Consider the following 15,986-nt stretch of genomic DNA (forward strand, 5'->3'; position numbering starts at 1 on the left):
TATCAACAATGTGTTTTCCATCAATACACCCAACATTGGGGATACTTTAACTTGTAACATGATAACCAAACCCTTGTGTTTAAACAAAAAAAAGACGCTAAGTGCTGGAGTTTCTCAGCGGGACAGGCAGACTCTCTGGAGAATTTGGATAGGTGACGTTTCGGGTCGAGATACTTCTTTAAACTGAAACCGTCCCGACCTGAGACGTCAACTATCCTCAGAATTAAAGGATGTTCTTTTAGGAAGGGGATGAGGACTCAGTGGGACAGACAGCATCTCTGGAGCTTGATGCATTTGAAGAAGATTGGCAGAGATATGAATAGGAACTTAGGGCAAGGTCATTCACTGGTTTTTGTGTTGTATAAGATTCCGAGATGTTTAGCTTAGTTTAGAGACACAGCGTAGAAACAGACCCTTTGGCCCACGGAGTCCAAGCCGACCACCGGTGCACACTAGCTCTATGTTATCCCACTGTCCCATCCACTCCCGACACACTAGGGACAATGTGCCTGAAGAAGAGAAATCTTCCTGGGAGAAAGGTGAAGTAAAGGTGGTGTATATATGGAACGAGCTGCCAGAGGAGGTAGTTGAGGCAGTACTATGACGACATTTTACAGAGGCCAATTAACTTGCGATGCACACGTCTTTGGGATGTGGGAGGAAGCCAGGGCGCCCGGAGGAAACCCACGCGGTCACAGGGAGAACGTGCAAACTCCACACAGACAGCATTCGAGGCCAGGATCTAATCTGGGTCTCTGGCTCGGTGAGGCAGCAGCTCTACCAACTGTGCCACGGTGCTGATTGTAGAACATTACTTACAAAGGGTTCATTTGTAAAACCATAAACATGCCCCTGAAGAAGGGTCTGAAGAAGGGTCTCGACCTGAAACGTCACCCATTCCTTCTCTCCTGGAGAGATTTGTACCAGCATCTGCAGTTATTTTCTTATACAACATGCCCCTATGACACCTTTATGCTGTCATTGACCTCCCTATTTCAATGGCACAATCTCTGATCCACAAAAACAAAATATGTGATTTAACCAACAAAAAAACATCGACATTGACAGCACAGGAAGAGGCCACACTCTGTATGGCCCAGCTAGTGGTGCTGTTGCCTCAGAGCTCCAGTGAACCTGATTCTATTCTGATCTCCGGTCCTCTCTGTGTAGAGTCCACATATTCCCCTTGTAAATACCTGGGTTGATACTGTGCAGATGCCCAGTGGTATGAATATCGATTTCTCTGACTTCAGGTCACCCCGGCATTCCCTCTCTCTCTATCCCTCCCCCACCAAAGTCACACCAGCTTCTCGAACTTCATCCAACAAAACAGCTAACAATGGCCTGTCTCCTTTATCATCGTTACCCTTTTGCACATCTTTCGCTCATTGTTCTTTATCTCTCTACATCATCGTCTACATCTCTCGTTTCCTTTCCCCCTAACTCGTCTGAAGGAGGGTCTCGACCCGAAACATCACCCATTCCTTCTCTCCAGAGATGCTGCCTGTCCCGCTGAGTTACTCCAGCTTTTTGTGCTGGGTTGAAACTGCTTGTTCCAGCTTCCCCCTACATCCCAAGGATATGCAGGTTGAAAGGTTAATTGGTCAGTGTAATTGGAAACGCCATTTAATCCAGTTGCCCTTTGACTCCCAACTCAGGCGACTAGTTGCCTGCTGGCCACAGTAGCCGATCTACAAACTCATATTACAATCGGTCCACACGCTTAAATCCCTATTCCTACAGCAACATTTCCCTTATCACGCATCGATACACTGTAAATGGCTCAGTTGTTATCGTTTAATGTCTTTCTGCTGACTGGATCGCACGCAACAAAATCGTCCCTGGTGTGTAGGTTAGCGCAAGTGTACGGGGTGATCCATGTGGGCCGAAGGGCCTGTTTCCACGCTGCATCTCTAAGCTAAGCTAAACGCCTCACCCTCCTGCGCTTCAAGGAATAGAGTCCTGCCGTGCCTAATCTCTCCCAATAGCTCAGGCCCTCGAGTCTGAGCCTTAGCTCTAGTCAATGACGCATGGAGCTGCATATGTTCGTGACCCTCTCCTGCCTTCGAATTGTGGAAGGACTATATGATACTCATTGTTCAGAGGGCTGTGAGGTATTGCCCAGCCTCTGCTTGGCACACCTTCCAGAGGAAGAGCCAAGATTAATAAGTCAGGCGCGGCAGATAACCATTACTTTTAAAAGAGGTTTCATTTCCGAGCACATTATTTGCTTTTGGGCCTGAGCTCGCAAAAACTAACATCAGCTGACAATGACATCTAATGAGATAATTTATAGAACTTAGACCAACACAGCACAGGAATCGGCCCTACGGCCCACAATGTCTGTGCTGAACGCGATGCCTATCTAAACTGATCTCATATGCCTGTACCTGATCAGTATCCCTCTATTCCCTGCACTTCCATGTGCTGATCTAAAGGTCTCTTAAAACCCACTATCATATCAGATTCCGATACCAACCCTTGGCAATATATGTTCCAGGCCCCCACCACTCTCTGTGTAAACAAATGCCCAGCACATCTCCATTAAACTTTCCCCCTCTCACCTTATAGTTACGCCCTCTAGTGTTGGCCATGTACACCCTGGGGGAAAAAAAGGATCAGATTGTCTACCCCCATCCATGCCTCCCGTCATTTTACACACTTCCATCAAGTCACCCCTCAACCGTCCGATGTCCCAGAGAAAAACCATCCAAGTTTATCCAAGCTCTCCCTGCCGCTGAGACCCTCTAATCCAGACATCACTCCGGCAAACCTCTGCTGCACCAATAGACAATAGACAATAGGTGCAGGAGTAGGCCATTCAGCCCTTCGAGCCAGCACCGCCATTCAATGCGATCATGGCTGATCACTCTCAATCAGTACCCCGTTCCTGCCTTCTCCCCATACCCCCTCACTCCGCTATCCTTAAGAGCTCTATCCAGCTCTCTCTTGAAAGCATCCAACGAACTGGCCTCCACTGCCTTCTGAGGCAGAGAATTCCACACCTTCACCACTCTCTGACTGAAAAAGTTCTTCCTCATCTCCGTTCTAAATGGCCTACCCCTTATTCTTAAACTGTGGCCCCTTGTTCTGGACTCCCCCAACATTGGGAACATGTTTCCTGCCTCTAATGTGTCCAATCCCCTAATTATCTTATATGTTTCAATAAGATCCCCCCTCATCCTTCTAAATTCCAGTGTATACAAGCCCAATCGCTCCAGCCTTTCAACATACGACAGTCCCGCCATTCCGGGAATTAACCTAGTGAGCCTACGCTGCACGCCCTCCATAGCAAGAATATCCTTCCTCAAATTTGGAGACCAAAACTGCACACAGTACTCCAGGTGCGGTCTCACCAGGGCCCGGTACAACTGTAGAAGGACCTCTTTGCTCCTATACTCAACCCTCTCCAAAGCCTCCAGAACTCCGAATAGACGAGCTCGTTTTCTCCTCAGACAAAGATGCTGTCTAACAAAACAAGGTGTGATTGAGCTCCTAAACAGATAACACTGTTAAGTGGATAAAACAACTTTTCGCGGAAGTTATGTGCTTAGCGGTTTTTGACAGTTACAATTAGGAAATGCCAAATCTATTCTGGTTTTCTCGATGTGTTTATCCCGTCTGCCTCTTGAGGATTTGGCACTTAACAAATTGCCACATGGACAAAAATAAAAAAGCGCTGGAGAGATGAAGCATATGCCTGCATGATCCAGTAAAAATACCAAACGCAAGTTGGAGCTGCTAATGTAAAGTTGGTGTCTTCTGAAGTGCCAGCTGGATGCCTGCTAATTATTCTACCCCTGTAGGGCCACGCAACTTCCAGAGAGAGAGAGAGAGAGAGAAAAAAAATCATTGTCTTCGCACATATTAACGACGAGTCTGCTTGAAGCAGCTGACAATATTTCCGTTACAACTGCCTCGCACTGCCGTTTAACAAAACAAAAGTTGGCACGGGGAGATAAGTTTCACTTTGCTCGCCCGTATTCCAACAGACAAAAGTGTCAACAAGACTGATTTCGTTCAACCCCCTTGCACGCAGCACAGCTCACACAAGCTGAGGTAATGGCTGTGAACCGCTGTTATCAAAATATTTGCCATGGCGCACATATTTAAATAAATTGCCATAATCAAAAAAGATAAGAGGCTTCTTGACAGAAAATAGCGACTAATCCGAGGGTGTGCAAATACCAGCTATTCGTCTAATGTTACGCTCGAAGCAATTATTTCAACACATGCTAAATCATTTAATCTGTGTTGTAATCTTATAAAAAAGCAACGCTTTCCAATCAAAGGGTATTTGTCTTTTCAAAATGATAGGTTTTTGTGGTCGAAACCAGAACATATTTAATTTGCAATGCGAAGCATGTTGAAAGAACTTCCTGGCGGTTTGGAATATCTTCACCAGCCAGCTGCTTGGAAAAGGGCCAGTCACACCTTTCTTCACCCCCTCTCGTCCCCTGTGGCTCACCTGGATTTGCACCCATTTCTCCCCTACACCAACCCGTCCCACCTATATTAGACAATAGACAATAGGTGCAGGAGTAGGCCCTTCAAGCCAGCACCACCATTCAATGTGATCATGGCTGATCATTCTCAATCAGTACCCCGTTCCTGCCTTCTCCCCATACCCCCTGACTCCGCTATCCTCAAGAGCTCTATCTAGCTCTCTCTTGAATGCATTCAGAGAATTGGCCTCCACTGCCTAATGTGAATTTCCTTCAGTTCCTCTGACACCCTAGGATCTCTGGCCACTAGAACATCTGGGAGATTGTTTGTATCTTCCTTAGTGAAGACAGATCCAAAGAACCGGTTCAACTCGTCTGCCATTTCCTTGTTCCCCATAATAAATTCCCCTGCTTCTGTCTTCAAGGGACCCATATTTGCCTTGACTATTTTTTTCCTCTTCATATACCTAAAAAAGCTTTTACTATCCTCCTTTATATTATTGGGTAGCTTACCTTCGTACCTCATCTTTTCTCCCCATATTGCCTTTTTAGTTATCTTCTGTTGCTCTTTAAAAGATTCCTAATCCTCTGGCTTCCCACTCTTCTTTGCTATGTTATACTTCTTCTCTTTTATTTTTATGGTGTCCTTGACTTCCTTTGTCAGCCACGGGTGCCTCTTACTCCTCTTAGAATCTTTCCTCCTCTTTGGGATAAATTGATCCTGCAACTTCTGCATTATTCCCAGGAATACCTGTCATTGTTGTTCCACCGTCTTCCCTGCTAGGGCCTCCTTCCAGTCAAATCTGGCCAGCTCCCACCTCATGCTTCTGTAATCCCCTTTGCTATACTGTAATACTGACACTTCTGATTTCCCCTTCTCCCTCTCAATTTGTAGAGTAAAACTTATCATATTATGATCACTGCCTCCTAATGGCTCTTTTACCTTGAGTCCCCTTATCAGATCAGGTTCATTACACAACACTAAATCCAGAATTGCCTTCTCCATGGTAGGCTCCAGTACAAGCTGTTCTAAGAATCCATCTCAGAGGCACTCCACAAATTCTCTTTCCTGGGGTCCATTACCAACCTGATTTTCCCAGTCTACCTGCATGTTGAAATCTCCCATAACCACCGTAGCATTACATTTGCGACATGCCAATTTTAGCTCTTGATTCAACTTGCACCTTATGTCGAGGCTACTGTTTGGGGGCCTATAGATAACTCCCATTAGGGTCTTTTTACCCTTACAATTCCTCATTTCTATCCATACTGATTCTACATCTCCTGATTCTATGTCACCCCTTGCAAGGGAGTGAATATCATTCCTCACCAACAGAGCGACCCCACCCCCTCTGCCCACCTGTCTGTCTTTTCTATATGTTGTGTACCCCTGAATATTCAGTTCCCAGCCCTGGTCCTCTTGTAGCCATGTCTCTGTAATTCCCACAACGTCACACTTGCCAATGTCTAACTGAGCCTCAAGCTCATCCAATTTATTTTTTACACTTATACTATCCATTCTTCTGGCCTCACAATTCGCACCTCTTCTACCCTTACCTCACACCCTCTCCTTTGTCCACCCATCTACCTATAACCACCACCCTCCCCCCTCCACCCTCACTTGTATCCACCTACGTATCACTTGCCAGGCTTTGTTCAGCCCCCACCTTTTGGGTCTGAAGAAGAATCTCGACCCGAAACATTGCCTATCCATGTTCTCCAGAGATGCAGCCTAACCTGCTGAGTTACCCCAGCACTTTGTGTCCTTTTGTGGGCTGAAGGGCCTGTTCCTATATTGCACTGTATATTTGGTCAGAACCCATTTCTAATAATCTCAACCCCACTTCATCATGACATACATAGCCGTGTTGCAAACCTCCTTCTCAAATCTTACAGCCTGCATAACCTACAAATGATCCAGGTGCACGATGTAACCTTTACTGACACACCTTCCTCTCTTTTACAATGCATAGTTTAGTTTAGTTTACTATTGTCATGTGTGCCAAGGTACAGTGAAATGATTTTTGTTGCACGCTAACCAATCAGTGAAAAAACTACATACGATCACAAATTGTGTAGGAAGGAACTGCAGATGCTAGTTTACACCGAAGATAGACACAAAATGCTGGAGTAACTCAGCGGGACAGGCAGCATCTCTGGAGAAAAGGAATAGGCGACATTTCGAGTGGAGACCCTTCTTCAGATCGAGAGCCAGGGGAAAGGGAAACGAGAGATATAGACGGGATTAATGGCAAACGTATCAATGGGTAAAACAACGCAGGTGCTCAAAATGAATGGGATTTTTTACCAAGCCAGTTTATTTCCCTCAGGAGGGTGTGATGGACCTGTCAGAAAAGATGAGTCATGCATGAAGATGGAAGTTAGAGACAACGTACAATTAAAATGAAAAGGATACAAAAGGTGGCTGAGAATTTGGCAACTGTGCGAGACGCAGAGAACAGTAAAAAAAACAATAAACAGGGATAGTAAGAGCTAAAAAAAGGGGAATGTGATAAGAAACTTGCAAGCAATGACAAAATACAACACATAAAATCGGCAAACATAAGGAGGATGGATCAGCAATGTTAAAAGCGGGTAGCAACAACAGCATAAGAGATGACAAGGAAACAGGGAACACGTTGAAATATTACTACAGAGGAAGAGGATACTGTCTGGATATCCTAAGGGAGTGCAGTTTAATCCGAGCAAGTGTGAGGTGTTGCACGTGGGGAGTTCAAAAGTAAGGTTAATGCAAATGTAAAGTTAATGGCAAGGCCTTTAATGGCAATGGTGTACAGAGAGATGATCAGGAAAGAACTGCAGATGCTGGTTTAAATCCAACGTAGACACAAAATACTGGAGTAAGTCACCGGGTCAGGCAGCATCTCTGGAGCGAAGGAATGGGTGACATTTCAAGTCGAGACCCTTCTTCAGACTGATCTTGAGGAGTCTGAAGGGTCTCGACCCGAAACGTCGCCCATTCCTTCTCTCCTGAGATGCTGCCTGACCTGCTGAGTTACTCCAACATTTTGTGAATAAATACCTTCTTCAGACTGATGTCAGGGGAGGGGGCGGGACAGAGATAGAATGTAGTCAGAGACAGTAAGACTAGCGGGAGAACTGGGAAGGAGGAAGGGATGGAGAGAGAAAGCAAGGGCTATCTGAAGTTAGAAGTCAATGTTCATACCGCTGGGGTGTAAACTACCCAAGCGAAATATGAGGTGCTGTTCCTCCAATTTGCGCTGGGCCTCACTCTGACAATGGAGGAGGCTCAGGACAGAAAGGTCAGAGTGGGAATGGGAGGGGGTGTTGAGCCACTGGGAGATCAGGTAGGTTTAGACGGACTGAGTGGAGGTGTTCAGCGAGACGTTCGCCGAGCCTGCGCTTGGTCTCACCGATGTAGAGAAGTTGACATCTGGAACAGCGGATACAATAGATAAGGTTGGAAGAGGTGCAGGTGAACCTCTGCCTCATCTGGAAAGACTGTTTGCATCCTTGGATGGAGTTGAGGGGGGAGGTAAAGGGATAGGTGTTGCATCTGTCTTTCCAGGTGAGGCAGAGGTTCACTTGCACCTCCTCCAACCTCATCTATTGTATCCGCTGTTCCAGAATTATTGAAGAAAATATTGGCACGTGTTGGCACGTGGCACATTGGCAAGTGTTGGTAAGGCAGCACAGTGGCGCAGAGGTAGAGTTGCTGCCTTACCCTTCATCGACCTGGGTTCGATCCTGACTACGGGTGCTATCTGTATGGAGTTTATACGTTTTCCCCATAACCTATATGGGTTTTCTCTGGGAGCTCTGGTTTCCTCTTCCACTCCACAAAGACATACAAGTTTGAAGGCTAATTGGCTTGGTATGACTGCAAATTCTCCCTAGTGTGTGTTGGATAGTGTTAGTGTGCAGGGATCGCTGGTCGGCGCAGACTCGGTGGGCTGAAGGGCCTGTTTCCGCGCTGTATCTCTAAACTAAACAAATACTGAGGCCAGATATTTCCATGCCAGGGTTTTAGAGGAAGTGGGTGAAACATTGCAAACTCTTTAAGTATAATTTTCTAAAGTTCTCCCAATTCGAAATTGATCCTTAACATTGGAAATTACACATGTCAGTCCACCATTTACGCAAGGTGAGAGAGGGAAATTAGTAAATTATAGACCAGTTAACCTAACATCTGTTGCTGGGAAATGACTACAACCTATAATTAAGGATAGAAAGACCTTGAAAAATATTTTGCTGATCGGATGGAGCCAGCAAGGATTTTAAAAGTGTAGGGTCCCTTTGATGAATTTGGATGAATTTTTTGCAAAGTTAAGCAAAGTCGACTATAATGGAAATATCAATGGACTTGCTCTGATGTGGACTTTGAGAAAATACCCGAGAAAGTATCTCAGAAGAGGTAGCTGGCTGACACTAAAACTCAAGGAAGAATAGAAAGAAAATTATTGCCCTGGTCAGGCAATCAGCAAAAAGGCAAAAGTCACAGAGTCAAGACAATGTGGAGATACTTAGGTTGTGACCCACAGAATAGGTATAATAGACAATAGGTGCAGGAGGAGGCCATTCGGCCCTTTGAGCCAGCACTGCCATTCAATGTGATTATGGCTGATCATTCTCAATCAGTAGACCTTGAGGGCTTATTGCACCTAGGCAATAGGTCAGAAAATCACATATCCAAATTTCAAAGACAATATATGGGAGCATTGAATTGCAAACATATTAAACATATTAATCGTGTATACAATTCGAAAAGCTAAGGAAAATGCATATCAAGAGGCAAATGTGGGGTCAGCCACTTCAAAATTCAACGATTAGTTTTGTTTAAAGTTACGGAGTCAGGCCCTTCGGCCCATCTGGTTCGTGCTAACCAGCGATCCCCGTACACTAGCACTATTCTCCACACATTACAAACAATTTACAATCTTTACCGAAGCCAATTAACCAACAAACCTGTACGTCTTTGGAGTGTGGGAGGAAACCGGAGCGCCCGGATAAAACCCATGCAGGTCACGGGGAGCACGTACAAACTCCATACAGACAACACCCGCAGTCGGGATCAAGCCTGGGTCTCTGGAGCTGCAACTCTACCGCTGCGCCACCGTGCCGCCCTCAAATGTAAAGGACATATCTCACAAAGTACTTTTGAAAAGCAGGAAGCTGTGGAGGTTTGAGAGAATCAGATCTTTGTGCACAGAGATTGTTAAGACATCCTAGATGGGTGCAGAACATTGAAAAAGGGCACGTCAAAAAAAAGTAATACCAGCTTTTATATTTAGAAAATGAAAATATTGGGATACGGAAGCTCTACAAAGCCTAAGTTAGACAAACCTGGGGTACTGAGAGCAGTTAATGTTAGGGATAGTGAAGTGTAGATTAACCAGTAATATATTTTGGGTCCAAGGATTACATTAAGTCGAGAATTTGTGTGGTATTCATGTGTGTTGTATTCCCAGGAATTGAAAGGTTAAGAGGGTTAAGAGGCAGGTAGATTGTCTGAAGAAGGGCACCGACCCGAGACGTTGAACTGAACTTTAAACAAAAATGAATTTCACTGTACCTCGGTACATAATTTCACAAGTTCAAAAGTTATACGAGTAGAATTAGGTCATTCGGCCATCGAGTCCAATCTGCCATTCAATCATGGCCGATCTCTGCCTCCGAATCCCATTTTCCTGCCTTTTCCCCATAACCCTTGACACCCGTTTCTAATCAAGAATTTGTCTATCTCTGCCTTAAAAATATCCACTGACTTGGCTTCCACGGCCCTCTGTGGCAACGAGTTCCACAGATTAACTACCCCCTGTCAAAAGATCCTCCTCACCTTTCTAAAAGAGCACCCTTTAATTCTGAGGCTATGACCTCTGGTCCTAGACTCTCCCACCAGTGGAAACACCCTTTCCACATCCACTCTATCTATGCCTTTCATTATTCTGTAAGTTTCAATGAGATTCCCCCCCAACCTTCTAAACTCCAGTGAGTACAGGCCCAGTGCTGTCAAACGCTCATCATATGCTGACCCACTCATTCCTGGAATCATTCTTGTAAACCTCCTCTGGACCCTCTCCAGAGCCAACATATCCTTCCCCAGATTTGGGGCCCAAATTTGCTCATATGCTCCAAATGTGGCCTGACCAGCGCCTTATGCAGCCTCAGCATTACATCCCTGTTTTTGAATACACACCCTTTTCAAATAAATGCTAGCATTGAGTTTCACTTGCAGATGAACCTTTTTGGGAATCTTGCACCAGCACTCCCAAGTCCCTTTGCATCTCCGATTTAAGGATTCTCTCCCCATTTAGAAAATAGACTACGCCTTTATTCCTACTACCAAAATGCATGACTCCACACTTTGCTACACTATATTCCATCTGCCACTTCTCTGCCCTCTCTGTCCACTCTCCCAACCCGTCCAAGTTCTTCTGCAGAGCCCCTGATGCCCTTCCACCTATTTTCGTATCATTGCGCAAACTTGGCCACAAAGCCTTCAATCCCCTCGTCCAAATCGTTAATATACAACGCGAAGAGAAGCGGCCCCAGCACCCACCCCTGCGGAACTCCGCTAGTCACTGGCAGCCAACCAGAAAAAAAACCCTTTGTTGCCACTCTTTGCCTTCTGCTGTCCAGTCAACCTGCGACCCATTGTTGATCTGCAGTTCCTTGTGAGAACATTTAACACCATGCAGGCCATCGTGGTATCCAAATGATTTTCATTGCATCTCGGTACATGTGACAATGATAAACCAAACCAAAATGCAACAGTCGACAGTTCCGTTTATTGTCACGTGTACCGAGGTACAGTGAAAAGCTTTTGTGACGTGCTGTCCAGTCAACGGAAAGACAATGCCTGATTACAATCGAGCCATTTGCAGTGTATGGATACATGATAAGGGAATGACGTTTAGTGCAAGTTTTAGCCAGCAAAGTCGGATCAAGGGGTTGTCGAGGGTCACCAAAGAGGTAGATAGTAGTCCAGCACTGCTCTCTGGTTGTGGTGGGATGATTCAGTTGCCTGATAACAGCTGCGAAGAAGCTGTCCCTGAATCTGGAGGTGCGCGTTTTCACGCTTCTGGTACTTTTGCCCGATGGGAGAGGGGAGAAGAGGGAGTGGCCAGGGAGTGACCCGTCCTTGATTATGCTGCCAGCCTTGACGAGGCAGCGTGAGGTGTAGATGGAGTCAATGGAAGGGAGGTCGGTTTGTGTGATGGTCTGGGCTGCATCCACAATTCGCTGTAATTTCTTGCGGATTTCTTGTAACGTATCCCTCCTAAGAAAATATTCCTCATTTTCCTTCTCAGCGTGCCATTGCAAGGGTAGATACTTACAGCAAAGAGATCTTCTATGTACATTTCCTCATTGACTTTGTCACGGAGAATGTCCTGGTTTTGCCGGACAAATGTGATGTAGGTATCTGCAAGATCCATTCCAGGTTGCTGCAAAGAAATAGATGAGAAAGTGAAACGTTGAAAGTCACTTCAATGTAAATTACATCGGGTTCCACATTTCCATTGCATGCAAATCGTCCGGCACGGTGGCGCAGCGGTAAAGTTGCTGCCTTACAGCGCTAGAGACCCGGGTTCGATCCTGACTATGGCTGCTGTCTGTACGGAGCTTGTACGTTGTCCTCGTGACCTGCGTGGGTTTTCTCCGGGAAGCTTCGGTTTCCCCCCCACACTCGAAAGACCAAAAGGTTTGTCGGCTAATTGGCTTTGGTATAAAAGTAAAAAAATGCCCTTCGGATAGGTAGGATGGTGTTAGTGTGCTGGGGATCGCTGGTCGGCACAGACCCGGTGGGCCAAAGGGCCTGATTCCGTGCTGTATCTCTAAAACTAAAACTAATCTAAAAAAAGGACCAAACCACACAGTTAATCCCAAGCCACCCATTTTCCTAACAGACGCAAAGTCAATGTTATAAAATGAAGCTGCTTTCTTGATTAGTAAAGGTGTCGGGGGTTGTGAGGGGGAAGGCAGGAGAATGGGGTTGAGAGGGGAAGATGGATCAGCCATGATTGAATAGCAGAGTAGACTTGATGGGCTGAATGGCCTATTTCTGCTCCCATGAACTTACGTACATGGAAATAAGGCACCAATTGTTGGAGCAATTCAGTGGGTCGGGCAGTGTCTTTGGATAACATGGGTAGGTGAATTTTCGGCTTTGGATCTGTCTTCAGACTGGCGCGGTTGTGGGTGTGGAGGGGAGAAAGCCGGAAGCAGGGGGGGGGGGGCCAGGACAGGGCCTAGTGAGTGATGGCTTTGAGCGGTGGGAGGGGTTCGATTGATAGATAGATTTGGGTGGACAAAGGCCAGAGATGAAAAGACAAATGGTGAGAGATAGGGACAGATGAGGTGCAGGTTGCAAAGCCAGAGGAAGGAATATCGGTGTGAGGGGAGAAATGGTTGTGCATCCAAATGGGGCAGAGGGGAACGGTTGGAGGGGAAGAAGGGAGAGGGGAGGGTTTCGGGTTAGATGCCTAACACTGCAGAATTCAATGTTCACACCATTGGTTTGTAAGCTACTATTGAAGATATTGGATGTGGATCTCTGAGTAAGACTAAAGGGGAAAATTGTGAGGAATGGTTGCTTATAATTTGGAGCATTAGGGTGAGGGCAGCACAATTCTACATTGCAATTAGTCTCAGGCATTGGTAATACTGTACATCAAAATTGTGGATAAGAATTAAAGGTTAAAATGGGCACGATGATTAGCTCCTACGTTCCTAAGTTCTAGAAGCAGAATTAGGCCGTTCGGCCCATCAAGTCTACTTCGCCATTCAATCATGGCTGATCCATCTTCTCCTCTCAACCCCATTCTCCTGCCTTCTCCCCATAACCCCTGACACCCGCACTAATCAAGAATCTGTCAATCTCCGCCTTAAAAACATCCACTGACACATTCAATTGTGGAAGATCTTTGGTGCCAACTGAGCCTCTAGCCCTGCTGCCAACTTTGAGAGGACAGATTCGGAACCTAAAGAAACTAGTTGAGCAACCTATACTTGAGAGGAAGTGAAATCCTAAGAAGGGTTTCCCCCCAAAAAAAACCAAAACCCCAACCGGCAAAGAAAAAAAAAGGTTTTGTTTAGTTTAGTGATACAGCGCGGAAACAGGCTTTTCGGCCTACCGAGTCCACACCGACCAGCGATCCCCCGCACACTGACACTACCCTACCCACACTAGGGACAACTTACACTTATACCAAGTCAATTAACCTACAAACCAGTACGTCTTTGGGGTGCGGGAGGAAATCGAAGATCTCGGAGAAAGCCCGCGCAGGTCACGGGGAGAAGGGACAAACTCCGTACAGACGGCGCACCCGTAGTTGGGATGGAACCCGGGTCTCCGGCGCTGCAAGGGCTGTAAGGCAGCAACTCTGCCGCTGTCCCGCCGTGCCGTTTCTTGCCCTTCATTCATTCAATCTCTTCCCCGAAGCAAATGACAGCCGCGCTCTTCTGTTTTTAATAAAAGCCAACAGAATCTATTTTGTTGCCGCAGCTATTTTCCTCCCCTCACTGCTCATCTACCTGTCTCAGGCTAGGAGACATATGGGAGTTTCACACCTTGAGAATAGATTTTCACATGCAGTCTGCAGACTTGAGACAGTAACTCATTATTGCACGAACACACACAACCTGGATAGCTTTATCGCAACAGCTGGTGACATTTACCAATTAGAATTGCAGTTCTTTAAAACAATTTCTTCTATATCGCAACTTGCAAAGGGTAATTATTTATAATGAACAAGGAAGAGATATATTCCTTGTTAGCGCACATCTTGTACAACTGTCATGTTCTCTGGTTTGTCAGGAGGTGCTGAGCACCAAGATAGGAAGCAAACAACTATTTTTCATTATTAACACCATTAAACTTCATAGCTTTGTTCATCAGACTAAAGCTGGTCATTGTTGTATTAGAGTAGCAATGAAGAGGAAACAACATTTCTTCCTCATGCTGAGTTAGCACTTTACAGAAAAAATTGCAAACAACTTGATCTTTGATCTCAAATCTATCACCTATTTTTCATGACTTATTGTGTCCTTGGGAATAATCAGTAGAAATGTTTTGCCAAATGGAATCAACGTGATGTGTGGGCTCCTAAAAGATAACGAGGGGTTTCAATCTTTAGTGTGGCACGGTGGCGCGGCTGGTAGAACCGCTGCCTGACAGCGCCAGAGAGCACGGTTCGATCCTGAGCTCTTTGTCCTCTCTATGTGGAATCTGCATGCTAGCCCTGTAACAAGATGGGTTTCCTCCGGGTGCCCCAACTCCTAAAGACGTGCGGGTTTGTAGGTTAACTGGCCTCTGTGATTTGCCACTGGTATGTAGGGAGTGGACGAAAAAAGTGGGATAACATAGAACTAGTGATCGATGGTCGGCATGGACTTGGTGTGCCGAAGGACCTGTTTCCACGCTGTATTTCTAAACAAAACTCATGTAGCGAGACTTGAAGGTTTAGAGCAGAACTTTTTGCAGGAGACATCAACGTGTTAAAGATCTCTGAGAGATAATATAATAGTCTGACGAAGGATTTAGATCCGAGACGTCACCTATTCCTTTTCTCCAGATGTCTCTTGACCCACAGTGTTACTCCAATATTTTATGTCTATCTTCAGTGTAAACCTGCCACTGTGGTTCCTTCCTCCACAATACATAAGGCTACTTGCTTTATGAGCACTTTTAGTTTTCAAGACATTTTATTTTTGTAATACTTGCTGAGAATAAAGATGCAGTTTCTATTTCTAAACCCTTTTCATTTTACAAAGACAACCTTTAAATGTAGCCTGTGGTACAATAACAGATCGGGGTTCGATCCCGACCACGGGTGCTTATTCACAAAGTGCTGGAGTAACTCAGCAGGTCAGGCAGCATCTCAGGAGAGAAGGAATCCGACTACGGGTGCTGTCTGTACGGAGTTTGCACGTTCTCCCCGTGACCTGCGCGGGTTTTCCCCGGGATCTCCGGTCACCTCCCACTCTCCAAAGACATGGGTTAATTGGCATGGTGTCATTGTAAATTGTCCCCAGTGTGTGTAGGATAGTGTTAATGTGCGGGGATCGCTGGACTCGGTGAGCTTGTTTCCACACCGTATCTCTAAACTAAACTAAAATAACTGGCCTAAGAACGCAGGTAATATACCATAAACAAAACAATCAATAAATTAATAATCGCTTTATACACCAAATGATGGTGTGTGAGGAGATTTTGCAAGCAGCAGACATTTAATGCTGACAAAGTATAGTTCATCAGCTGAAAACTGTATCTCCACTGGCCATTTCCTAAGCTGAATAAGGAAATAAGGATGCCTTTCACTATACATCTCAAGGTCTTTTGTTTGCTGTCTTAACTCATGAAGGAGCAATGCACACGGCAATTATAAAAGGGAATGACCTCCGCTTTGTTCCGCTCACCTCTTCATTCAATGGTCCCGCTGACCAGATCCAAATTAGGTACAGATGGAGATCCACAATTTAGTCACGATTTTTTTATTGTGAATCCAATATGTTTTTAATTGTTGTTGGCAAATTTCCATTTGCCTGTTCAAGCTGCTT

The 15,986-nt window shown here is 45.5% G+C and overlaps 1 protein-coding gene across 9 annotated transcripts in view; it reads right to left on the reverse strand.

The window, feature by feature from the left end:
- Positions 1–15,986, reverse strand: part of cadps2 (Ca++-dependent secretion activator 2) — a 454,296-nt gene that overhangs the window by 23,438 nt on the left and 414,872 nt on the right. For all 9 annotated transcript variants that reach the window (XM_078416922.1, XM_078416921.1, XM_078416924.1 and 6 more), the window contains one exon: positions 11,765–11,872. In XM_078416922.1, coding sequence (XP_078273048.1) covers positions 11,765–11,872 — 108 coding nt within the window. The remainder of the gene's footprint in view (positions 1–11,764; positions 11,873–15,986) is intronic.

This window comes from Rhinoraja longicauda, chromosome 20 (assembly GCF_053455715.1).
Source record: "Rhinoraja longicauda isolate Sanriku21f chromosome 20, sRhiLon1.1, whole genome shotgun sequence".
Lineage (NCBI taxonomy): Eukaryota > Metazoa > Chordata > Chondrichthyes > Rajiformes > Arhynchobatidae > Rhinoraja > Rhinoraja longicauda.